Source organism: Sardina pilchardus, chromosome 1 (assembly GCF_963854185.1).
Source record: "Sardina pilchardus chromosome 1, fSarPil1.1, whole genome shotgun sequence".
Lineage (NCBI taxonomy): Eukaryota > Metazoa > Chordata > Actinopteri > Clupeiformes > Clupeidae > Sardina > Sardina pilchardus.
This window is the reverse complement of record NC_084994.1, coordinates 24,998,084-25,024,024: the sequence shown is the minus strand read 5'-3', so window position 1 is coordinate 25,024,024 and position 25,941 is coordinate 24,998,084. Positions and strand designations below refer to the sequence as shown.

The following is a 25,941-nucleotide window of genomic DNA, read 5'->3' as shown; positions in this document are numbered from 1 at the left end:
ACACCATTTATATCATAGCCACCCTAAGGTTTAACAAAAATAACAACGTAGTCCAATGTTATTTTAATGCATTTTTCGGAATTTGAGAGGTCTAGTTATGAGGGTAGGTTAGCTAACTGCAGTTCAAATGCTAATCGCGACTAGCATCGCTAGTTGGTTTTAACTTTACCGAGGCTGTTTATACTGAATTGCAACTGCTGTTATGAAGACAGTTTGGAGCCTGGCAGACGTGAAGGCAGTGAAAGGTAATGAAATGCATGGTCCAAGTAGCCTGGGAAGCCGTCTAGTTATGAGGGTAGGTTACCTAACTGCAGTTCAAATGCTAATCGCGACTAGCATCGCTAGTTGGTTTTAACTTTACCGAGGCTGTTTATACTGAATTGCAACTGCTGTTATGAAGACAGTTTGGAGCCTGGCAGACGTGAAGGCAGTGAAAGGTAATTAAATGCATGGTCCAAGTAGCCTGGAAAGCCAAACTATGTTAACTGTAGCCTAAGTTTAATATGGAACGAGTACGTGTTGCTGATATCATTTCGCAACTCATCGAGCTAGCAAGTCAAGCTAGTCTACATCAGGCAGTGCATAGATAATATTATTACACTTTTTTACAGTCAATGAAGCACCAAGTGAAAGTCAATGTTTGCTTTATATCCAGTGGCAGTGGTGCTGATGTCGTTTGAATAAGTACAGTAAACTTAGTCAGAAGATCTAAAAATATTTGCATTCATGCTAGCTGTATGGTCTATGTGCCACCTATGAATCCCCCTGTTGCAAGCTGCTGCCAAGTAGGCTGGTCATGTCTAAAGCGTGATTATTTTCAATAACTACTCCTCCTGATTGATTGTCATTGACACCGTCAGGGTATGGCTTACCAAGACAGGGAGAAAGTAAGCTGTGTATGGCAGGTGCGTGTGGTAGGCTAGGCAAGGCAGTGCTATTCCATGTAAACTGCAGTGGTGGACTGCGTGATCGCTGGTCAGGCCACCCCCAACCAGCAAAATGTGACGTGATATATATCTATGTCTATATACTGTATCTATCTAGGATATCTGTATATATCTATGTATCTATCTATAATCTGCACTTTTTACTGCTGAACCGTGTCTTGCCCGTTTCTCTTTACTCCTCTCTCATGTCAATCTCAAGGGGGCTTGTTCAGTGGTCCCCAACGTGACGCAATAGAGTACATTGAGGGGGAAAGAAGAATCATTGCAAACCTCAAATCATTGCAACATCAAATAGGCCTACAATGGATAACAGTTTAGATGAGTAGTACCTAATGCAAATTTGTTTAATAATGCAAACCTTGCAATACGGCCTTTAACATATGTGATATTTTGGATACCCATTTCATTGCAGAGGATAGGGTAATTGTGTTTGAAGGGGACGTGACTTAACATAGGCTATAATTAACTATTTTTACGACTTGATTCAAAGCAAGGTCGGGGGCATATATTTTTTTTTTACAGTTAAGAGTTTTCCGACACTCAATGTGTCGCTACCATGGCAGGATTTTTCTGCTTGGCTTTCGTTATGAAGCTTGACTTGACCTGTCATCGATGCTGCCCCGTCAGTGCAAACTACGCATATCCCTGCTAACTTAACTGGAAAGCTATACTGGACGCGTAACTGAAGCGTTCCGTTCGCGACGCGTACAATTCATTTTAGATGACTGGTCCATCTCCCACATCTGTTATAGCTACTTTAATAGTGGAAGCTAATTCAACACTTCAGTTCTGCACCGGATGTAGCTCCCCTGTACGCTCATGATTTGTAAAGCAGGCAACAATTCTGTTACCCTGAACATCTCATCTCCGGTAGCATTGTCCAGTTCTTTGCCAAATAAAATGATCTGAAATCTCATCATCCACGTATCTCACGTTAGCGATCAACTGGCAAGGCCAACTGGTCAGTGGAGTTTTTCCATTTCTTATGCAGCATCTGGCCCTAGCATCACTTTAACCATTTGCAGGCTAGAATGAGCGACTCTGTTAAATTGTGTGGCTTTTTTAAATTTAGCAAACAAATCTGAAAAACGAGCCACACGCACGATAGAAAGCATAGCATTCAGTGTCTTTGTTCTGGTGCAGCACATTCCGAGGTTCATGTGGAAGCGAATGCACTCTCTTTAAAAACATATCCATTGCGTGCACCTGCATTCTGCCGTCTGCTGTCAATACAGAACAACAAACAAACAAACTTAATGTTAACGAAGTTGTTAACATTACGCCCTGAAGTAAAAGTAAACTGTAGCCTATTGTTGTTTGTGCTGCAAAGAAAACTTGAATTGATATAATTGCAATATAATTATTATGGCCAAATTTCTTTTTATGAAATGATATATCAAAGCAGGTAGAAGTAACTGTAGTCACTTGACATTTCTGAGGATTTACATATTTCCATCAGGGCAGTGGTATAGAAATTCTTCAGTGGAGGGACCACACTAGTTAATCACGCCATCAACACCTTCTTACCTTTTCTTCTGTTATTACTATTCTTTAACTTTATGGTAGAAAGTGAGTCCAGCAAATTGAGAACCTAGGATCCTGTTTATGTTTATGAATGTGACTCCAGTATATGTTGAGACATAAGAGTGGAAAAGGGGGTTACATTTATATAATGCAAATGATTATGTTAACAATGTCATCGAATATGTTGTACAAACAAGAAGAGCGAAATGGTAAACTTTTAAGAAATCATCATCCACATCATAGTATGATGCTGTGTGGGGTTATGGACTTGACAGTTTTGCATGGAATTGCCCATGCAGTATATACATATTTAAGCAATATAGCACGAGTGGGAGTGGGTTGTTGCTAGATATTCCCACGGGTGTTGTTCGGCCGTAGCCTCCGGCCTCGAGGCTACGGCCGAACAACACCCGTGGGAATATCCAACAACAACCCACGATTACGAGTGCTATATTGCTTTTATACAACAATTCTACCACTTCTTTTTTGTGCTAATTTCCCATTATCATGTAAACGTTTAAATCGCTAAAACTGTCTTGTTTGTAGAACTAACTTCTCTCCGCCACAAATTTCTACTTCATGCAGGACAAACTGCCGTTACTAGTTCTAAATGGATGGTTGCTATGGCCAAAGGCCAGTCGTTAGTTCTAAAAGCACGTTGCTATGGCCAAAAGCCAGTCGTTAGTTCTATCTCTCCCGTTGTCAAGCAATGTAGAATCTAGCCTAATAAACGTTAGCTCGCATTGCGTCTGGTTAGGACATGCTTTTAGCTTTGAAACATCACTATTTTACTTAGCCTACATGCCATCCAACTAGCTAATATCCACCTCCGTCATATTCTATGTTCTGAGCGTCTGTATTTCAGCTTGGATGCAACGTGACAGTTCGGTTTACACTTGACAATTTGACATTGTATCGCGGAGTGATTTATTATTAGCTGTGAAAAGTCCGAGTGGATTATCGTGGGATATCTCAACTCATGGAACGTCTCTCGGCCAATCAGAAACAAAGAAACCGCTTCATAGAACCCAATTGTTGTATAATAAGATTTGACACATTGCAGTTTTTTAATGGTGGGGTTATTTATAAATCAAAGAATTGTGGGTAGATGTGGGTGAACTGTGCAACATGCAGTTTGTGGACATGAGGCAGACGTAACAGACAGATATTTGTGTTTGAGGGGGTGATGTGTATGTGTGTGTGTAAGTGTGTGTGTGTGTGTGTGTTTATGTGAAAGTCTTCGTTGCTGGTCAACTCAGCGACATGCAGTTTGTGGACAAGAGGCAGATGTAACGGACTGACGTTTCTGTTTGAAAGAGTTGTTTGTGTGTGTGTGTGTGTGTGTGTGTCTTTGTTGCCGGTGTACAGTATTTCTGAATATGAATGCTGTCTGGACAGGAAATGACACAGCTTTTATCACATGCAACCAATCCAAAATCGATTTCATATTCAGAAACGTTAACCAGTAACAGCCTGGTTGCTTTGACATATCAAAACCAAATTTTATCCTATTACATCATTTGAACAGGTGAGTCGTCCTGTTTATTTTACCATCCATTTGAGGCTATAACACATTGCAACTTATTTAACAGTGAGTAAACTGCGGATGTTCCCGCATAACAGAATAGCTATAACATTAGGCTACTCGTATTTGTTCTAGAAACATGCCTAGTTCCTTAGGCTCCCTCCTTCCTTCAGTGGTTACGTGTTTCATGCTGGCTACACGTGAACAACTCATACTTAATTCAACACAAGGTCTACAGACCTTAGAGGTGTACATTTCATTTTCATACATCAAAGCGTTAGCCCTTGACAGCCAATCAAATTCTATGTTGAAGCGTCCAAACAGGAAGTGAGGTCAAATCTCGGAGACGCTTTGAGGTATTGAGACCATATTTGGCGGCATGATTTTGGACACCATCCAAAGTAGCCTCAGTAAATGTGTTGTAATTTGGCCACTAGGGGGCGCCGCAATTAGCAAAAATGCATTTTGGCTCATATCTCTTTACGTCTTTGGGATGACATCTACATTTTTACATTGGAGGTGCTCTGGGCCATACCACCAGGGCCGGCCCTAGCCCATTGGCTGCCCTAGGCGATACTGAGATTTTGCGCCCCCCCCCCCCCCCCCCCCCCCCGTATTTAATTCCCACATTTTATTGGGGGTTCGGGGGTGTCTCCCCCGAGAAAATTTTGTAAATATTGTTATATAAATGCATAAATTCTGCGCACTTTCAGTCAGAGATTAGGGCCAGCACTATGCCTAAAACACATGTATGTCTCAAAAACATTCCTCACCTGTTAACCAGACATGCATGAAAACTCACAGCCATAGGTTATTTAGAATGATGACTGTAACAGTCAGATAGGCCTCTGCTATTGAAGATTTGGAATAATGAATTTGGAATGTATAATATGCTAAATAATTCTGATGTTTTCTAATCTTATCTGATTTGATGTCTTATAATTTGGTATAACTTTACTTAGTGTGATTACACTGTAGGCCCAACGTGACATGTTGTTTAATTAGGTGCATGTCACTTTAAGACGTTTTAGTTTTTGGTTTAGAACGTGATTGAATGATACACGGCATGAGATGTTTGGATTTCCACGGTTTTTCTGGCCGTGTTGGTCGTGTCAATTGTATGAGTAGCCTATGAACTGTGCTGTTTGTTACAATAAACATTCAAGAGCATTAAATGGAAGACAATACTTTTTATAAGAACACGCGTCAGCCATAGGACTCCTATTAGATACGTTTCGTTTATTGGAACCGGACCTACAATGACTTTCTCTTCAGCATTGTAGTAACATATAGCTAACCGTTAAAACGAGGCAGATATGACATTGCAACAATGTTTACAATGTAACGTTGCAAAGATTATGCAGACTGTTACGATTGACTGACACACGCTCACACACACATCAGCCTGTCGAAATCATACGCCGGACGCGTATGATGCGTCTTTCTACATGGGTTTAGTTATCGGGCTATAATGAGACCACACTTTTGTTACAATTGAAGACGCTAGCTCCGCTTTGCAGGCTACTTTGTAATGACTTTCTGTTTCCAGCGTTTCTTATTTTGTTAATCAATATTGTTAAAAAAAGAAAGAAAGATGCTTTAGGGCGCCCCTCAACCAATTTGGCGCCCTAGGCGGTCGCCTAGTTGGCCTGTAGGAAGAACCGGCCCTGCATACCACTGATGAATCTAGGCAACTTGTCAGGTCAGTGTAAGAATTCGGCAATCGAGGGCAACGCCGCCAAACTCGAAGCAGCTTCGCGTCTTGGCCAAACTTTGGCGCTTTGACCTGAGGACAAGCGGTCGTGTCTCCTACCGGGCGCTGTCGTGGCGCGTCTGAGCAAGCACACTTCGCACTTTCCCACCGGGAAATGCATTCTAGTTGTGTTGTGTTGTCTTATTTGTGTTGTGTTGTCTCTTTTTGTGTTGTGTTGTGTGATTTGCCGTTGTGTTTTCTCTTTTTGTGTTGTGTTGTGTGATTTGCCGTTGTGTTTTCTCTTTTAGTGTTGTGTTGTCTCTTTTTGTGTTGTGTTGTGTGATTTGTCGTTGTGTTGTGCACTTCGGGGCCGTGTTTTCTCTTTTTGTGTTGTGTTGTCTCTTTTTGTGTTGTGTTTTCTCTTTTTGTGTTGTGTTGTCTTATTTGTGTTGTGTTGTCTTATTTGTGTTGTGTTTTGCACTTCAGGGCCACCGTAAAATACAATCCTGTTGTCAAAATCCAAATACTGCAATTTCTTGTGTATTAGCCGCATTGTGTATAAGCCATAAGACATAAGTGTTTTATCCAAGTTTATAGAAACAAAACCATATCAATACCATATTAACTGCCCCTGTGTATTAACCTCATATCTGAAGACATTTTGTAAAATAAATGTATAACCTGTGGCTAATAGTTGAGAAATTACGGTACTCCAACTTCAACAAGATCCATTTCTGGTAATGGAAAATAAGTAACAGACATGCACTTGCAACGTGCGTGTTCTTAAATCAGCAAAGACAGACATTACCTCCTCCTTGCTGTGGCAGGGCCGCTCCTCCACTCAGTGCCAGGGTGCTCTCCATCCCTCCAGGCTGAGCTGTGACATTGGCCATGTTTAACCCAGCAGCCCTGCTGGCCTCACACCTAGAAAAGTGTACATGTAAATGTAAATAAACTAGATGCAGCCCTGCTGGCCTCACACCTAGAAAAGTGTACATGTAAATGTAAATAAACTAGATGCAGCCCTGCTGACCTCACACCTAGAAAAGTGTACATGTAAATGTAAATAAACTAGATGCAGCCCTGCTGGCCTCACACCTAGAAAAGTGTACATGTAAATGTAAATAAACTAGATGCAGCCCTGCTGGCCTCACACCTAGAAAAGTGTACATGTACATGTAGATAAACTAGATGCAGCCCTGCTGGCCTCACACCTAGAAAAGTGTACATGTAAATGTAAATAAACTAGATGCAGCCCTGCTGGCCTCACACCTAGAAAAGTGTACATGTACATGTAGATAAACTAGATGCACCGCAATATTACCGCCGCTCAGTTCTGCACATTCTCTCCAGAAAAAGAAATGATGCTTTTATGCTTTCCTGTATCTCCTATTTGTGCAATTTATATGCATATATTTCCTCTTGCAGCACATGGGTATATAAATGTTATAAGCTAAGTTGATGCAGGCTCTTGAGACCAACATACCATAAACATTTTGTAAACCTCGGTGTCACAGTTCAGGTAGTTATTTAGGAAAAACTGCATTTTTGGGGGTTTTTTTTGGGGGGGGGGCATACAAATAATCACACACACACACACACACACACACGCACGCACGCACGCACACACTTCTCTCACTTTGGATCAGACGGAGGTGGTCCACTGCTGAGATTGAGAGGATCCTCCATGGACCGGTCACTCTTCATGGACACACAGCTGGGCACGGGAGACACTGGTCTGTGGGTCTGTGGACTGGTTACATAAAGGGACAAATACTATATTTAACCAAAACATCTCTCTGACAGTTAATAATATCAGTATATATAAAAAGATGCATACATACTGTATACACATGCATCCACGCAGAAAGAAACATACACATGCACACACTGGGTGTCTACGGTCTGGTTACATGAAGAGACAAATAACCAACACATCTCTCTGATAATTAACAAACTTGACATATCTACATCGTTTCAATTTCTCCCTCTTTCTCTACAAAATGCACGCATATACATACACACATACAGTATACACAGAAACACAAATATCTCTCCATCTCCAAAAAGCTCTTGAAGACTCAACTCCTCTGAGAATACTCCTCTCTGAACATCTAAAATCCTAAAACACCTACCACCCAATTACCATGCACTTCCTTTCTTCCTTGATCTCCTTCTCCTCCCTCTACACACACACACACACACACACTTCTCTCACTTTGGATCAGACAGTGGTGATCCTCTGCTGAGATTGAGAGGATCCTCCATGGACCGGTCACTCCTCATGGACACACAGCTGGGCACTGGAGACACAGGTCTTTGGGTCTGTGGACTGGTTACATAAAGGGACAAATACTAGAGTCAAGCAACACATCTCTCTGACTAGATTGTTAACACACAATTTCTGAAAACATGCCTGACACTCTCAGAACTCTACACACAAATCCAAAACAACACACACAATGGGCAAAACACATCAATTCTCCTGCAAAATGACACTTTACCTTCAAAACAATGTACTTTCTCCTCAAAATGATCTTTTGTTCTCAAAAGACACACACAAACCATCATATGACAAGACATTTATAAGAACCAGTTACTGTAAACACTGATGTGCTCAGTGTAAAACACTGCGATGAATTGAAAACACTTCTTCTCCATTCATTATAATGACTTGGGCCTTTTTTTGTTCGGTGTTACACTACAAACAGTACTACAAACAGTCGATAAGCTGATACAGTCAGTTGATATGCTTACCCTATCAATATTTTGAAATATCTCATTGTTTTCCATTATTTTTATTTGTATTTGCCGTAATGTTATGGCGCTTTCTTTAGGACAATGCTCATGATTTCAGTTTCCTGTTCAGGAGACAGAAGCCCTTGTGTTGGTAATCTTTCGGCTGCCAAACAAATAGTACTGTAAAATACTGTAAACTGTGTAGGAATCCAAAGTAGGAATACTTTCTCCAAATACTTGAAACATACTTTATTTTTACAGTCCTACAGAACAGCCCACAGGCAATACTGTACTACTGTGCTCATTGAGCTGTATTGTACTGTACGGTACTGTACTGTATTGATACGCAGCACTGAAATGTTCTAGTGGCTCGAATCTCATCAGAGATTACGGTCCTTGGCCTCCCCGTTCTCCTCCTCTTACTCTCACTCCTCTGGCTCTGCCTCTGCCTGTACTACTACTGTAATACTTACAGTTTTTCACAATTGCTAGAACACCTTTTTCAGAACTCTTAACCTTTTTCTCAAAACTGTGAACACAAAACTCATTTCTCGAACTACATTCTCGAAACCCTTCAATCTTGTTGCAAAACTGAACAATCACCTCAAAACACTTTTAACTTTGCTCAAAACTAACTAATGGTCTCAAATCATTGAACACATCAGGCAAAATTACACTCCTGCAGAGCAGTGATAAGACAATACACCAAACAATGGAAGACACAGTTTTCAGGGCAGGGTTTATGGCTCCTGGAGGAATTGTATTCATTCTACATGTAATTTGAAAAATAAAATATCACAATGAAAATAAAGAATAAGGACTTATATCACTCTCTACTCATATCCTCTAGCCTATATGAAGATATAAATCAATAGTTTTGTAAGTGAACAGAAAGACAGGCCAATACTGTACTGAATATGATTTATACGGTGATGCCACAGACTCTGATAGTACTGTAAGTATGCAATACTGTAATATTGTATTGTGCCTAAATTTACCCTCCTCTTCCTTGTACCCCACTTCTACTGTAACACACACTTGTTGTCCCCTGCGTCTCTGTCAACTCTGAACTGACTTATATTGGTTGTCACATCATTAGACAGAAGTGTTATCAATTTTGAGTGGTAGTGTTCAAATAGAGACAACTGTGCACTAATTGTGTTCAACTTCTGCGTTGTTTGGTTATCAATATAATTAAGAAGTGCATCAGAATGCACAATGTGTTCACAGTTTTGCAAAAAGGGTTAATGAGTTTGGTAAAATGAGTGAAAGTGGGTGAAAGTAGTCTATGGTTTTGCCAAAAAAGGGAATAATTCAATAAATGTGTTCAGGCATTTGAGAATTTGATTCAGAGAATGGGGTTTAGTGTTTGAGCAACTGTGAAAAACTGTAAGCTCTGATTGCTAATTGTAAGACTGTGTGACAAGTGTTTGCCCATCTGATGAGTCAGTGTGCATGGTAGGGCAGTTACAGTGGCTTTAGAATTTGAATGGCATGTTCTTTTGGAAAACAAGAGATTTTCTTCATGAAAATTGTGTCTAATGCAGAGAATTGTGTGTAGTGTTTTGAAAACAGTGTGTTTTAGAACTGCAATTTGAGTGTAAAGCAGAAATTGTGCTTATAGTTCTGCACAGTCGGTTCAGGAGGTTGGTGCATGAGCTACATATTATGGGAATTGTGTCTCAAGTACCAGAAATTGTGTGTAAACAATTGAGAAAAACTGTAATAAGGTCAGTATTTCTATATACTGTATGTTGTATTTGTTCTTCACTCTGACACACAAACACATATCTGTGGACAGGTAAAACAGATAGTTGGGATTGTTCAGTGACATTTTGTTTAGTTTTAGTCCTCCGTGAGTCATTTCTGATCCCACCCCATCTCTCTCTCCAGTCACTTCGCTGTCCTTTCATAATAAAGGCAAAAAGCCCCAAAGATATACTAAAAAAAGGTTGCCATACCTTTTATGTATCTCCTTTATCTCTCTCTCTCACACACACACACACACACACACACACACACACACACACACACACACACATACACACACACACACACACACACACACACTGATGGATGTATAAAATGGCAATGCCAATTTTCCTGACAAAGTTGCATTAGTTTTACCATTTTACTAAGAAATTAACTTTTGTACCTACAAGAGCGGTGTGTGTGTGTGTCTGTGTGTGTGTGTGTGTGCGTGTGTGCGTGCGTGCGTGCGTGCGTGCGTGCGTGCGTGTAGATAGATGCAATAGATGCAAGCTGCAAGATGCTTCAGAGAACAATTCTGATAATGTGTTTACTGTCATCAATCAAAGTAGCACATAAACAGGCACTGTCAAGCGTCAACAATTGCGCGGCTATGACCCCACTCCTCAGCAACATCTGACAGGGGAAGAGCTTCAACCTGTGGACTTCACTGTCTCTACACTAAACACTTTACGCATCAAGAATGGGTTACTTTCCAGAAGAAAGAAAGAGCCTTCAGAGAGATGCTTGACACAAAGAGACTGCACAAGAAAAGTCAGTTTACCTGCTCATCAGATCCTGCCAAGTGGTTGAAACTTATATCACTAATAAACGGCTCATAATTCAAGCTAGTGCTGCCACTAACGACTAATTTTCTAACGATTAATCTTTCGACTAATTTTTCGACTATTTTTCTTAAAAAAAATCAAGTTTTCGCTATTTTGTTGTGTCCATTTTATTTTTAACTCAACTGAAGGGCCAAAACATGACATATAGCCATAGATATAGATATGCTCATATCAATATCAGCCTACTTTTGTACAGTTAATAATTAACTAATAACAGTTAATGAATAACATTACAGCCGTTAGAGACGGGAGACCAAAAATAAATAGGGGGTCAATAGCAAAACGATTAGTCGACTAAAAAAAATGGCATCGACTAATTTTCATAATCGATTAGTTCGATTATGTCGATTAATCGCGGCAGCACTAATTCAAGCACAGAGTTTTCACCGCCGAGAGCTACGGTAGGAGACCCTTTGGATTACCACTTTTAAAATAGACATGTAGAGTTTTCTTGGATAGAGACGCAGCTATGCTTCCTCAAAAATGTTGTACAACCTCAGCTTAAACCTTGGACTTCTCGTGTTATAAAAGTAAGCTGGGATAAACTGCCTTATCTATGGCAACACCGCAGAATGAAAGCAATTAAGTAAGGAAGTAAGTAAGTAAGGGTTATTTATAGAGCACATTTAACCACAGCTCATGTAACGGTGTTAATAAAGTGCTCCATAGTCAATGTTAAATCCTGCATAATTGGGTCAGGACTCTTATTTTGATAAGAATTCTGCACAGTAGCGGCGTTGTGGGTGTTCTGCAGCAGACACGGAAATGAACTGCTGCAGGTAAGCAGGGCAAAAGAGGGTCCGCCGTAAAAGTCTTTATAAGTTGTGTTATCCCTATATTGTTTATGGCCTATATTTGTTGTCACTGTTATTAATGTATGTCTCCCACATAACTCGCGTTTCAGCGACGTTTTTTTTTGTCTCGTGGTTTTTATTTGGTGTATATTTTCGTTTGACCTTCAAGCCCACTAATACAACGTTAGCTATATAGTGCCAACTTTTAATGTGACATTTATTTTGTTTAGGCTGACGAGATCCTTTGCCCGCCCCTAATTTGTTGTCCTGACCCACAGGTAATCAATTGTATTTATATTGTATTTGTTGTTTTGATTTTATGTTTCATGAATGTTATATGTTCCGCTGGTAGTATGGCTAGCATTCGCGAGTCAAAATGCTAGCCGTTAACGTCTCAACATCTTTGTGGTAACATTCTACATGCAGTAACATTTTATGACCACAAGAGTGGAGTGTCTACCTTTTTATGAGCGCTGTTTTGCGCGTTTACCATTGATAATAGGTGAAGTAGTGTTTGTATTTGTATGTGGGTATACTGAATTCTCTCTCTAAATGAATGTTAGTCTATTCTCCTGTTTAAATGTATTTTTATTACACTGTATGACACATTATATAGCATAGTTAGATTAAACTAGACAGTAATAAGTAATTTACTTATGTACTTATGTACTTACACACATTTACACATTCACACTCATGTTTTTGTGCCACATTATTCCCTTTTGGAATTTATTTTGTATTATTTTATTGACACACATCATATTTCATACTGGATTGTAATTTTAGATATGTTTAGATATTTTGTACTGTTAATAGTATGTGTAGCAGACACGGAAATTAACTGCTGCAGGCTGACGAGATCCTTTGCCCGCCCCTAATTTGTTGTCCTGACCCACAGAGAATAAAGCCTCGTCATCTGCCATCATCGTCTCCCAAGTTATTACCAGCATTACACAACGCAAGTTACAGTGGTGCCGTTAACCCGTGATCTCCAGTTGGTCGCCAATCAACGCCTCTTCGGACCGGTGGGCCGTTTGTCTTCTCTTCTTCAGCTGAATGCATATGGTTCAGTATACTTGCAGCATGTGAGCTGTATAGCTAGTATGGTTGAGATATGATGTGATGTGATGTGATAGTATTTGTATTGTAGTGTACACAGGTTTTCTGCTCTCTATCTTTCTACTTTCTACATTACTCTTTCTTTGTAATGGATAGCTCACAGTTTACTAGACCTCAGTACTCCCAGACTTTGGGTAGTGTTGGTCGGGGTAGAGGTTTATTGGGGGCGCCTATCCCTTTTCCAGAGCTTAGCTCAGATGTAGGTTGTAGTGTAGGGATGGCAGCACACGCTTTACCACCTCTCATCAGGGATTCACCACACACGGCTCCCACACAGCAAGATAGCTTCTCCACTCACCAGCTCCCCTATACGTCCACTCCACACGACCTTATGGGTCAGATGGGTAACATTGTGCAACACATAGGTCAGCAGCTTGCAGACAGTATTCTCACACACCTGAGTAGGCCCAGCCCAACAGCAGCTGCAGCTAGTGCACACACTGACAGTCACACTCTGGCGCCGGACTTTTCCTCTAGTTCGTCTCAGCTTCACGTAGTGAGTCAGAGGAAAGTGAGAGATCCTCCTACCTTCAGAGGTGACACGTCTGATTCTGTTACACTTGAAGAGTGGATTGAGCTCATGCGGACCTTCATCAGGAAGGGTGGCCTGCCGACTGAGGAGCAAGGTGAGGAGATTCTCATCCACTTAAGAGGCAAAGCCAAGGATGTTGTCAGAGTGGGCATAAAGTCTTGTGGTGTTGACATCAGGAGTAACCCAGATGTGATGTACAGTCTGTTGAGGAAGCATTTCAGTTGTCAGCAGTTTTCGCTTCTCCCTCTGCAAGACTTCTACACTACTCTACCTGAGTCACAGGAAGACCCTTATGACTACTGGCTGCGACTCAACCGTGCTGCGGATGTCACTGCAGAATGTCTGAAAGAACAGGGTAAGCAGCAAGACAATCTGTCCATTGAGGTCACGCGTATGTTCATTCGGAACTGCCCGAATTCAGATTTAGCCCTCACATTTCGTTCTAAGACCATTGATAAGTGGTCTGCTTCTGAGGTGCAGGAAGTCTTGAATGAGTACCACTCAGAGAAAGTCATCAGAGCAGCAGGGAAGAGGAAAGATAAGGCAGTCCTGGAGAGGGAAGTGGCTGTGAACAAGATAGAGGTGAACACTAGCCCAGCGCCCCTGTGTAATCCGCAGTCTCCACTACAGTCTGTACCGTCGGATCACTCTTCTCTGGAGAGGATGATTAGTATGCTGGAGAAAGTTCTCATGAGCAATGCCCAGTCCAGACCGACCGGTAGGAAGACCAGTGGCTTAACTCGGATTCAAGGCCTCAACGACACACCATGCTTGGTCTGTAAAGACTCCTCTCATTCTGCTCTGTCACACTGTAGAGATAACAGACTGTGTTTCCAGTGTTTCTCGCCTGATCACCCAAGGAACAAATGTCCACACAGAGGCGGGAGTGCAACACCCAACAGCCAGCCGTCAAACTGACTGATCTGCTTGTAGGGGAGGACCACGTAGATCTTGAGAGTGAGCCTCCCACCTCTAGTTTTGAAGCTTTTTCAGATTATGACTCTTTAAGTCAGCTGTACAGAGATGATAGTTCTTCACACAAAACAGTAATTTTCCAGAGTTTACAGACAGTCCCAAGATCAGATAGCTTATTCTACACATCAGTTTCCATTGAAAATGGCCCCTCTTTTAAAGCCCTTATTGATAGTGGATCCATGGCATGTAGTCTTAGCGAGTTTGCTGAAGCTAGTTTATTGAAATGCTTTCCAGACATACCGAAGCAGTCAGCACATGACATTGTGATTGTTGGCTGTGGTGGCCATCGTGTCAGTCCCACAGCGATCTATGACCTTCCAGTTTCGATGTACGGTTGTTCCATGACAGTCCCTACTTTAGTTGTGCCAGGTCAGACTGAGGAGATGATCCTGGGCACCAACGCCATCAAGGGGCTGTTGACACAGCTTAAAGGAACGACTGGCTACTGGAGACTCATGTCCACGCCCAGCCATAACCAGAGTGATGAGTGCCGCGAGTTTTTGTCCCTTTTCTCCAACACTGAGAGGTGGAGAGGTGAGTCTGTGCCTGAGAGAGTAGGCACTGTAAAGCTCCAGAGAAGTGTGACATTAGAGCCGCAGACAGAGCATCTGGTTTGGGGGAAGCTACCAGTGTCTTCAGTATTGTCAGTGGGCAGCACAGTCATCGTTGAGCCGACGAAGTCAAGGTCGAGACCGAAGCAGATAATGGTTGGCAGAGTAATCACACCGCTTTGGGGAGATGGTTCTGTTCCTCTGAAGATCATAAACCCCACCAACCACAGAGTCGTATTGAAGAGGAACACTAAGCTGGCAGACGTGTCTCCCTGCATCGCTGTGGAGGACCTTCCACAACCTGAACAGCTGCAGTCAAATGTACAGTGCACTGCAAACACTTGTCCCACGTCATCACCCAGGCCCAGTCACGAGTTTGAACGGGTCCTGCGCAACCTGAATCTGTCTGACATCGACTTGGAGTCTTGTGAGGTATCAGCACACTGGAAAGACGAGCTGCTACAAGTCATTGAGAGATATGAGTCCATCTTCTCGAGAGACAAAATGGATTGTGGAGAAGCCAGAGACTTTGTCCACCCCATTCATTTGACTGATGACCGACCCTTTCGTTTGCCATACAGGCGTATACCACCAAGTCAGTATGCTACACTAAGAACAGCTTTGAGTGAAATGGAGGAAAAAGGGATCATCCGCAAGTCGCACATTGATTATGCCTCTCCCCTGGTGTTGGTCTGGAAGAAGAATGGCGATTTAAGGATCTGCACTGACTTCAGGTGGCTGAATGCACAAACTGTCAGAGATGCCTACCCGCTGCCGCACCAGTCTGATGTGTTAGCTGCTCTGGGTGGAAACGTCTTCTTCTCCACTATGGACCTGACATCAGGCTATTATAATGTACCTCTACAGGAAGAGCACAAGAAATACACAGTCTTCTCTTCTCCCTTTGGCTTGCACGAGTACAACAGACTTCCTCAGGGTCTCTCCAACAGCCCAGCCACGTTCATGAGAATGATGATGTCTATCTTCGGGGATGAGAACTTCAGTAGTGTTCTGTGTTACCTGGATGATCTGATGGTGTTTGCGCCGTCTGAGTCTGCGGCCCTCCAACGCCTTCAAATGGTCTTCTCCCGCCTGTCCAGCCATAACCTGAAGTTGGCCCCTAAGAAGTGCTTCTTTTTGAGACGTTCTGTAAAGTTCCTTGGCCATATCGTCTGTGAGGAAGGAATTCAGACAGACCCAGGCAAAGTTGAAGCCATCAGCAAAGTCCAGAGAACTGACCTTATGGAGATTGATGGACAAACCCCGTGCCCAAAGAAGATCAGGTCGTTCCTCGGTATGGTGCTGTATTACCAACACTTCATCCAGGGGTGTTCCGCAAAAGCCAAGCCGCTCTTCCAGTTGACTGCCGGCTCCAGCAAGAAGACCAATGTGAGACAGGGAAGAAAACCTAGGAGGAAAATCAGCTATGCAAAACTTGCTCCCTCTGACTGGACACCAGCGTGTCAGACAGCTTTTGAAACCTTGAAGTCTGATCTGCTGCAGACTGTGACTTTGGCTCATCCCACCTTTGACCAACCTTTCATTCTGGCCATAGATGCATCCTTTGATGGAGTTGGGGCAGTTCTATATCAAGTCCCTCCTGATGAAGATGTAGCAAGACCAGTAGCCTTCGCCAGCAGAACGCTTTCTCGCTCTCAGATGAACTACCCTGCTCACAGACTGGAGTTCTTTGCATTGAAGTGGGCTGTTTGCGAGAAGTTCAGCCATTGGCTTAAAGGACGTCACTTCACAGCCTGGACGGACAACAATCCTTTGACGTACATCTTTTTTTTTTTTTAAAGATTTATTTTTGGGCTTTTTATGCCTTTATTTGGACAGGACAGTAGAGAGAATGACAGGAAGCGAGTGGGAGAGAGTCGGGGTGGGATCCGGAAAGGACCACGGGGCGGGAATCGAACCCGGGTCGCCAGCGTACGGTGCAGGTGCCCCAGCCAGCTGCGCCACTGCCGGGGCCTTGACGTACATCTTGACAAAGCCTCGGCTGGATGCCTGTGAACAACGATGGGTGGCTAAACTTGCATCATACAGCTTTGACCTAAAGTATGTTCCAGGTCCCAGAAATGTGGTTGCGGATGCTTTGAGCAGAGAGCCGTTCGTCCAGTCCTGCATAAGTCACCGTCTCGTCACAGAGCTGTACCTATCTCTTTTGAAGAATGTCAGTGGTGTTGTTGATGACACTGTTCAACATGCTTTCAAGTACACCACCAACCATCAGATGGTCCTGAGATCGGGAAATGTTCCACAGGACTCACACAGTGAAGACACTTCAGAGAGTGGTTCAGTCGGAGCTCCAGAGATTTCAGCTATTCTGGATGCTCACTCTACGGGTGGCCTGAGTGAAGTCCTTGGGGCGAGCCCAGCTGTTCCCCAGTTGCAGCATGTTGACTCCCCCATTCCCCACAGTAGTCTTGTGAATCAGCAGGGACAAGATGGAACCATCAGCCGTGTTCTCTACTACATCGAGAGACGTCGAAAGCCTTCTAAGAGCAACAGAGCAGATGAGCCTTCCAGTGTACGTCAGCTCCTGAAGTACTGGAACAAACTTGTTATCCGTGATGGTGTGCTGTGCAAGGTTAGAAGAGACCACAACATGAACAGACGACTTTTCCTCTTTGTGGTGCCTAACTCTCTCAAGGCACAAGTTCTCACTGGGCTTCATGATACAGCTGGTCACCAGGGTAAAAGCCGAACATTGTCTCTAGCAAGGCAAAGATTCTTCTGGGTTGGCATGAAGAGAGACATCGACGATCATGTAAAGAACTGCCATCGTTGTGTTGTTGGGAAGACACCAGAGCCCAATGCTCGTGCTCCATTGGAGAGTATCCGCACATCAGAGCCAATGGAGTTGGTCTGCATCGACTTTTGGTCTGCGGAGGTCAATGATGGGAAGTCTGTGGATGTGCTCGTCGTGACTGACCACTTTTCTAAGATGGCCCATGCATTCCCATGCAGGAATCAATCTGCCAAGCAAGTAGCTCGGAGACTCTGGGATGACTTCTTTCTCATCTACGGCTTTCCGAAGAGGATTCACACTGACCAAGGAGCAAATTTTGAAAGCAAGTTGATCAAGGAACTGTTGACTCTGTCAGGTGTCGAAAAATCACACACGACTCCATACCACCCCATGGGCAACGGTGTTGCTGAAAGATTCAACAGGACCCTTGGATCTATGATCAGAACTTTGCCTCCTAAGTCCAAAGCCAGATGGCCTCAGATGTTACAGCTGCTCACCTTCTGTTACAACTGCACAGAGCATGAGACGACAGGATTTGCACCGTTCTATCTCATGTTTGGTAGAGTTCCCCGTCTCCCAGTTGACATCCTGTTTCAAAGTGTCCTCTCCAATGATGTTGTGGTGGATCACAATGACTTTGTGTCTCGCCTGAAGAAAAACCTGCGTGAGGCAGTGCAGATAGCACAACAGCACAGTCGCAAAGAACAGACTCGACAGGCCAGGCTCTACAACAGGAAAGTCAAGGGCTCCCCGCTTGCCATCGGTGACAGAGTTCTCGTCGCAAACAGAGGAGAAAGAGGAAAGAGGAAAGTAGCAGACAAATGGGACTCTTCTCCATATGAGGTCGTGGCTGTGAATCCCAACATCAATGTCTACAAGATCAAAGACATCAACTCAGACAGAGTAAAGGTAGTCCACCGAAATCTCCTGCTTCCTGTGAACTTTTTACCTGTTGAAGACGTGCAAGAACTCGGTCCCTGAGATCATCCCGCCAGATGAGGATGATGGCTGCGGTGACCGGACTACGCAGTGGGTGCTCACTAGCCCTGATGACTTTGAGGTGGAGGATCGTCGTACTCCCAACACAGAGTTGCTAGATGTGTCTGACAGAGTATCAGAAATAGTTGACTCAGTTAGTGGCATTGCAGGAGAAGAGAGAAAGCAGAACAGTGATGTTCTCCCTGCAAGTGATGGCTTTGACTCACACACTGCTGAGTTCCAACCAGTTTTATCCACACAGGAAGGCCCCATCACAGATGAGCCTGCTATATGCGCCCAACCCCAGGATTTCGACGGCACAGTTCTTCAAACCAGACGAGGCAGAGCTGTCAAGCCCCCTAAAAGACTAATTTGTGAGATGAATGACCAAGTTCTTGACGTCCCAGAGTCCACTATTAGTTCTTTAGTTTCTCTAGTTAGATCCTTGCTTTAGGATGAGCTCTTAACATCAGATGTTATTTTAGTCAGTCTGAGAGAACACAGTTCAGATAAGGAGAAGTATCAGATGTATGTAGTGTTATAGCAGCATTTGAGGTGTAGCAGGCATCTCTAGAGTCTACTTTCAGTCTTGGGTAAGGCGCCACCCATTCTTTAAGTACTCCCTAGTTGGAGGATTTTTATTTATCGACGGCTTTTGATACTCTTTAGTGAGATACTAGTTTCTTCTTCTCTTTATTCAGTCTGATGACCAAAAGTTTTTTTTCTCTCTCTATCTTCTCTCTCTTTTCTTGATAATCTCTTCATGGTACTTCCCCAATTTAGCAGTATTTAAGGGGGGTGTATGTAACGGTGTTAATAAAGTGCTCCATAGTCAATGTTAAATCCTGCATAATTGGGTCAGGACTCTTATTTTGATAAGAATTCTGCACAGTAGCGGCGTTGTGGGTGTTCTGCAGCAGACACGGAAATGAACTGCTGCAGGTAAGCAGGGCAAAAGAGGGTCCATCGTAAAAGTCTTTATAAGTTGTGTTATCCCTATATTGTTTATGGCCTATATCTGTTGTCACTGTTATTAATGTATGTCTCCCACATAACTCGCGTTTCAGCGACGTTTTTATATTGTCTCGTGGTTTTTATTTGGTGTATATTTTCGTTTGACCTTCAAGTTCACTAATATAACGTTATATAGTGCCAACTTTTAATGTGACATTTATTTTATTCAGGCTGACGAGATCCTTTGCCCGCCCCTAATTTGTTGTCCTGACCCACAGGTAACCAATTGTATTTATATTGTATTTGCTGTTTTGATTTTATGTTTCATGAATGTTATATGTTCCGCTGGTAGTATGGCTAGCATTCGCGAGTCAAAATGCGAGTCAAAATGTTTACCTTTTTATGAGCGCTGTTTTGCGCGTTTACCATTGATAATAGGTGAAGTAGTGTTTGTATTTGTATGTGGGTATACCGAATTCTCTCTCTAAATGAATGTTAGTCTATTCTCCTGTTTAAATGTATTTTTATCACACTGTATGACACATTATAGAGCATAGTTAGATTAAACTAGACCAGCGGTGGCCAACCCGCGGCTCGCGAGCCACATGCGGCTCTTTGCCTCCTCTCGTGCGGCTCGCGGCTGCTCAACTAATGTTCTCAATTCTCCTCGGACTTAAACTTTTTCTTTTTGAAATAGCCTTTATTTCCGGTAAATAATAATTAATTTCAGAATTTGATAGTAGCCTACTGCCAAAAGTAAGTATTAATAGTTAACAATAATAATTTTACCGTCATGATATGGATAGGAATTTGCCAAAAAGAAGCAGACGTGTTTATTCTCAGCCAGGTTTAATGCTACTGTTGCAATCAGGAATACCCTGAAGCTAATCGTAAGTAGAAGGAACACGTGCCATTAAAAAGGAGGTTGATATTAGCCGGCTTCAGACCATTGGGCCAGCTTGGGCCAGGCTAACTTCGGGCCAAACTGGTGCTAATAGCCCGGGTCCACAAGCCTCACCTTTGCGTTCAGACTGTCAGGCCATTAGCCTCTCCGCATTACACCTCGACACGCCCTCGCTTGTGAAAACGTCACCATTACCACACCTTTTCAAGCAGGATAAGCAGAAAGTCGCGTAGGCGAAGTCAGTCACCATTTATTGTCCGTTTGTATGTCACTTAGGCTAATATTCATTTCTATACAAACCAAGACGGTAGATTCTTAAAGAAACGCATGGCACAGACGTGTATCTAAATGAGTTATGTAACATAAATGACATTTTACCTGACTCGAAGAGCAGTAAACATTTGTAAGGCTGTGTGTACAATCCATAGACAGTAAAATCCGCATGGAGCTCCAGTGGAATTTTAGTTTCACGACGATGCCACGAGTTCACAGCCGAGTAGGCTAAAGAAAATATTTTGAAGCCAGTAGTAGACGCTCCTGCTAAGAACCAAACGGGACTTTGTTAAAATCCACAACTCTATGGCTACTAGAAAATGTAAGGTTCATTTATTAAATGTTATTTTGAAGCATTAACAAACAGAGTTATTTTAGAATTTCCGAACGAAAGGGGCTGGAGTGCGTGAGTGAAAATGTCAGGTTGTCCCGGTGTTCTAGTTTGACTGGTTTTCATGTTAACTGGTGATATTTGCATAACATCAGTGAATATTCAAAAAGGCCCTGCCTACTTCTTAAACGCGTTCTGCTCTGCCTCCGCCCCTTAGAGTTTGTATTTTCACAAAATGCTTTCAAGTGAGAGAAAATAATGGATAGCATATGGCTGAAAGCATCACCAGCTTATGTCTAATACATGTTTGTCTAAGCATTAATCACACAAATACGACACATGCTATGCTAATAGCAAAAAATGAAATGAAACAATGTAGCCTAGCTACCTGGCGATGGCTGGATTCGAACCGTGGATGTCGTGAAGAAAAATATCCTATCTACGGTGGCTTATACACCTACGCTACGAGCTGCTGGTATAACATGGTGATTTTTAACAATTTATTGGGCTTTTAGTCAAAGTTAACACAGGTTAACATACTGTGAGAAATATACGCCTATGTTAACTGGTGATATCACAATTTAACATGGGCATGCAAGTCTCGAAACATAGCCTAAAGTAGGCTCATCTTGCTTCAACTAGCCTAAACAGGCATGATCCCTACCACTTTATTCTGTTTTTGGGATAAAATGAACAAGTAAGGCAAAAATGTGATCATTTCATTGTTAAATTGTGAATCATCTCACAGAATGTCACATGCGTATCTCGAACAGATTTTTAAAAGGCTATGCTGCTCGTAGCCTGTTGCAAAACATTCTTCAGATGTATTGCTAATGAACGTAAGCTATACTTAAATATTGATCGGCTGACAAACATTGTCACAACATAACATATAGCTATTCATTTATTGGGAAGACCACCATGTATTAAATATCCTAACTTCATTTCAGCAGATTTGTGGCGCAATCGAGTAAGGGCGTACAGATACAAATCTTGACTTTTTAATGAGCAGTTCGAGGCCCAGTGATCTTCATGTTTTTTGCATTAGATAACGTGTTTCTGTCCCTCAAAATGAACAACGTCTGGAATGAGGTCATGCCCGTTTGTTGTTACTGTAGCCTATGACATAAATCTGTATTATTTAAGGCTTGCATTCCTGTGTTTGCTCATGTCATGAGCCATCCCACTTAACGTGGACGTCATGATTTCAGTAGGCTATAATAAGCTACGTTAGCTCACAGTTGCTCACTGTTTACCGTAGTGCAGTGGTAAAGACGCAGCTGATGGACCATTTTGCCCACGCGAGACTCATGTTCGAAACCCAACAAAACCTTGTTGTTTTACTTGAACAATTCCTTTTTCTAGAGCATCTTGTGTGGTTTATGCTTAAGCACACCTGCATGAATCGGTGATGTCGGCATGTTTTTGGCAAGATCTTTATTCCCAATTATCTCGCTCACTGCAGCTTCCTGAAAATGTGAATCTCCAGCACTCGAGGGGCGGAGGCAGAGCAGAGCGCTGTTAACAAGTAGGGAGGGTTCTTGTTGAATATTCAGTGATTTTATGCAAATATCACAATCTGAACTGATCACAAGATAACATGGTACACCGGCAACGCGATTTCCTGTTCTAAACAAACGACCTGCATTTTCTATTGCCTCACCATGTTTCTTTCAAAATGAAAATAAATGAATTTTAAGCGGTGAAAATCACTACCATGTCCAGGCGTTTATGTATTCTTCTAGTGTACTAAAAGGAGAAGTTCGCGCTAGCATGAAAAACAAAGTTTATAATGTAACGTCAAGCTGGGCTAATCTAGGCTACTATTTAAGGATCTTTGGTATCAATAGCAGAAAACACACTGGCAGGAATAGCCTAAATTAGCGGGACGCTATGTTAGTTAGTTATATTAGTTCACTTTTTACTGTGCTACATGGTGATCTCTGGACGGAGTTAGCCTACTGACAGGCAAATATCTATGTGGATGTAATGTTATGTCTAAGGTTGCTTTCACACTAGGTCCGTTTAGCTTAGGGTTTCTCAACGGGGGCGGTACCGCCCCCCAGGGGGCGTTCGGACATTGTTGGGGGGCGTTGTGGACGAGGCAGCATAGAGGGGGGCGCTCGGGCACAAATGGGGGGCGTGAATCACTGTTAGTGATCACTGACAGTGACTACACATAGTGTACATTTGAATTTTGATTAAAACGATGTCTTTGTGCAAATGATTGAATTGATGTCAATGCTACATGGTAGGCTAGGCTACTAGTTCTCAAACTATGGGCCGCAGACTGGCACCGGTCCGCAACGTGAACACTGCAGGCCTACGGTCCACATAGTGAAATTATTCCCGGCGCTTCGTCTGATTTGCAACTGACCGACAGAAAAAGAAAACAAAATTTCTGCAATCAGGAAATACTCGTTAGTTTGGCGTCTTCAAACATACAGGCATGCAATTAAGTGGTGTTATGGGCGTGCATTCAATGCATGCATGTGCGCGTTTAGGCGAGAGAAACTGAAACTACTCGATAAGAACGTTGGTAGCAAATCTCCGCTGCAACGGGTTGGAAGGCTATTTAATTATGTAACAACATTTAATAGAACGACGTGGATTCTTCCAACGTCCATAAAAACATAGCAGAGACTATAATACAGTCGAGTATTGAGTATTGTTTTGCCAAATTTGAATATAACATGGCCAAAAGCTATTGAAGCATATCTTCCTGTTTACTGTAACTCCAAGTCAGTAATTTATGCCTATCTGCTCGGTCACTTAGCCTACCATACAAAAAGTTGGTGTTGTCTTTCCTGAATCCTTACATTAAAAAAATAAGGTTAATGAAAAGACATGTCCATTTTTTCCATTTGCCTACCAGTGTATGATGCTTGCATGAGGTAAACATCCAAAAACAATGGCACCCATATAATTGCTGTTGTTTTGAGAAGTATTTTTCCAAGCAATCATTATGCAACCATGCAAAAGCAATGAAACTTGTAATTATATTTTACATTAGTAAAGCAGTCCACTGATGTGCATATGTTTTCACCAACATTTTGTGAACAATGTTAGCAATGTTGACTGTTTTGAAGTGCATGTACAAAATAGCATAACAATAATTGTGGTAAGGATGATCATAATGATAATTATGATCATGATCATATATTATGGGGGGAGGGTTACTTAATTCCTTTTCTACAACATAGGTTTCATTACTCATAAGAAACCTCTGTTTCATTTTCTCTTTTTTTTTTTTTACCAAAACGCTGGTATGAGCGACACTTTTTTGCCTGTAATATTTAGTGTTTTTTTTTTTTTTGGGGGGGGGGGGGGGGGCGTTAAGAGGATCATCAAGAGGTTAGGGGGCGTTTGTCCAAAAAAGGTTGAGAACCACTGCAAAGTTATTCTACGCCCACACATACACATACATATGCAGCTGAACCGGACCCGAGTGCGGTTACTTCTGCCGTAGTTGGTCTCTGTTCACATTACATGTTTGTCTGCGGACCCGGGTCCGTTTGCGTCATAAACACCAACTTACATCAGAGTCTGTGTGTTCTGTTTGCAAAATATCACTTGGCAACACAACAGAAGGCGGTACAATTAAAACTAAAATACAAAATGGAGAGTCACCTCTCTAATTTATTGGTGTTGGCGTTCATATGGCTTCAGTGTCAGCAGCACAATGGCCAACACGTACAGTATGCTATGGATGCCTACGGCAGGCGAATGAGAGTGCTGAGAGCAGCTCGGATAAGGAGATTTTTGCGGAGACAGGCTGTTGCACGGAGTGAATTTCTGGCTTTATTGAGTCTTGAGTATTCGCGGATACCGCCAAGGACAAGGTGAGCGAGTTGAAACAAAGCTAGGTCACAAAAAAATCACTTCCACGTCAAAAGAGAGCCAGAGCGGTAGAGACGTGACGATAGCTTACAGCAGCACTTCTAAACCGAACAACAGAAGCAAGTCCGTTTAAATAACCTTTCGTCGTTAGGGAAGGAAGCGGCACTTCATGTGAGATTGGTCAATTGCGTCACATGTTAAGAATGAAGCTCCCTGATTGGACGAAGTTAACCTACAATAATTTATTCAGTAAATGTTGGGTGCCTCTCATTCGGCTTTTATACATCCTCCCTCCCTCCTCGGGCAATGGGTTAGTGAGTTTTAGTTATAGATCAGTGGGAACGCCCTTCGAGGATCGAGCACTGAGGATCGAGGAGAGTTGTTGGGAGGCACCCGTTGTCTGTAAACGATAGCATCTGGCTGCTCCCATCTAATGTTATCCTTTTCGTTTTTGCTGGTTACATAGTGTTACATCCTAGCATTATGTTGTAGGCTATCTGAGAGAAGCAAGACAAAAAAAGTCCTATCACAAATAAACACTTGGATTTCAATAAAGCATCTATCTATCTATCGGTATCTATCTATCGATCTATCTACTGTATCTGGCCAAGTGGAGTGATTTTACTGTGTCCCCTTCTCTAATTGATACTTCCAAATAAGTACCAAATTTAACATAGCAATTTATTGCACTGTAGGAGAGTTTGGGTCCATCAGCGGTCCACTGTGTGGTGGGAACATGTATGGACCAACTGGACAGACAGTGAGTGGCTCAGCAATTTTAGAATGAGGCGAGCTGCATTCATGGAGCTGTGCAACATGTTAAGACCTCACCTGACAAGGCAGGACACCAGGTTCAGACGGCCCATACCAGTTGAACAACGGGTGGGAATTTGCCTGTGGAGACTTGCCA

The 25,941-nt window shown here is 42.6% G+C and overlaps 2 protein-coding genes across 7 annotated transcripts in view; both read right to left on the bottom strand.

Annotated features, from left to right (window-relative positions):
• Positions 1–25,941, bottom strand: part of LOC134086228 (NACHT, LRR and PYD domains-containing protein 12-like) — a gene marked incomplete in the record, with an annotated part of 983,201 nt that overhangs the window by 288,407 nt on the left and 668,853 nt on the right.
• Positions 1–25,941, bottom strand: part of LOC134085843 (NACHT, LRR and PYD domains-containing protein 12-like) — a 94,717-nt gene that overhangs the window by 38,192 nt on the left and 30,584 nt on the right. For all 6 annotated transcript variants that reach the window (XM_062539977.1, XM_062539983.1, XM_062539978.1 and 3 more), the window contains 3 exons: positions 7,908–8,021; positions 7,329–7,442; positions 6,498–6,613 (listed from right to left, as the gene is read on the bottom strand). In XM_062539977.1, the coding sequence (XP_062395961.1) occupies positions 6,498–6,613; positions 7,329–7,442; positions 7,908–8,021 (344 nt within the window). The remainder of the gene's footprint in view (positions 1–6,497; positions 6,614–7,328; positions 7,443–7,907; positions 8,022–25,941) is intronic.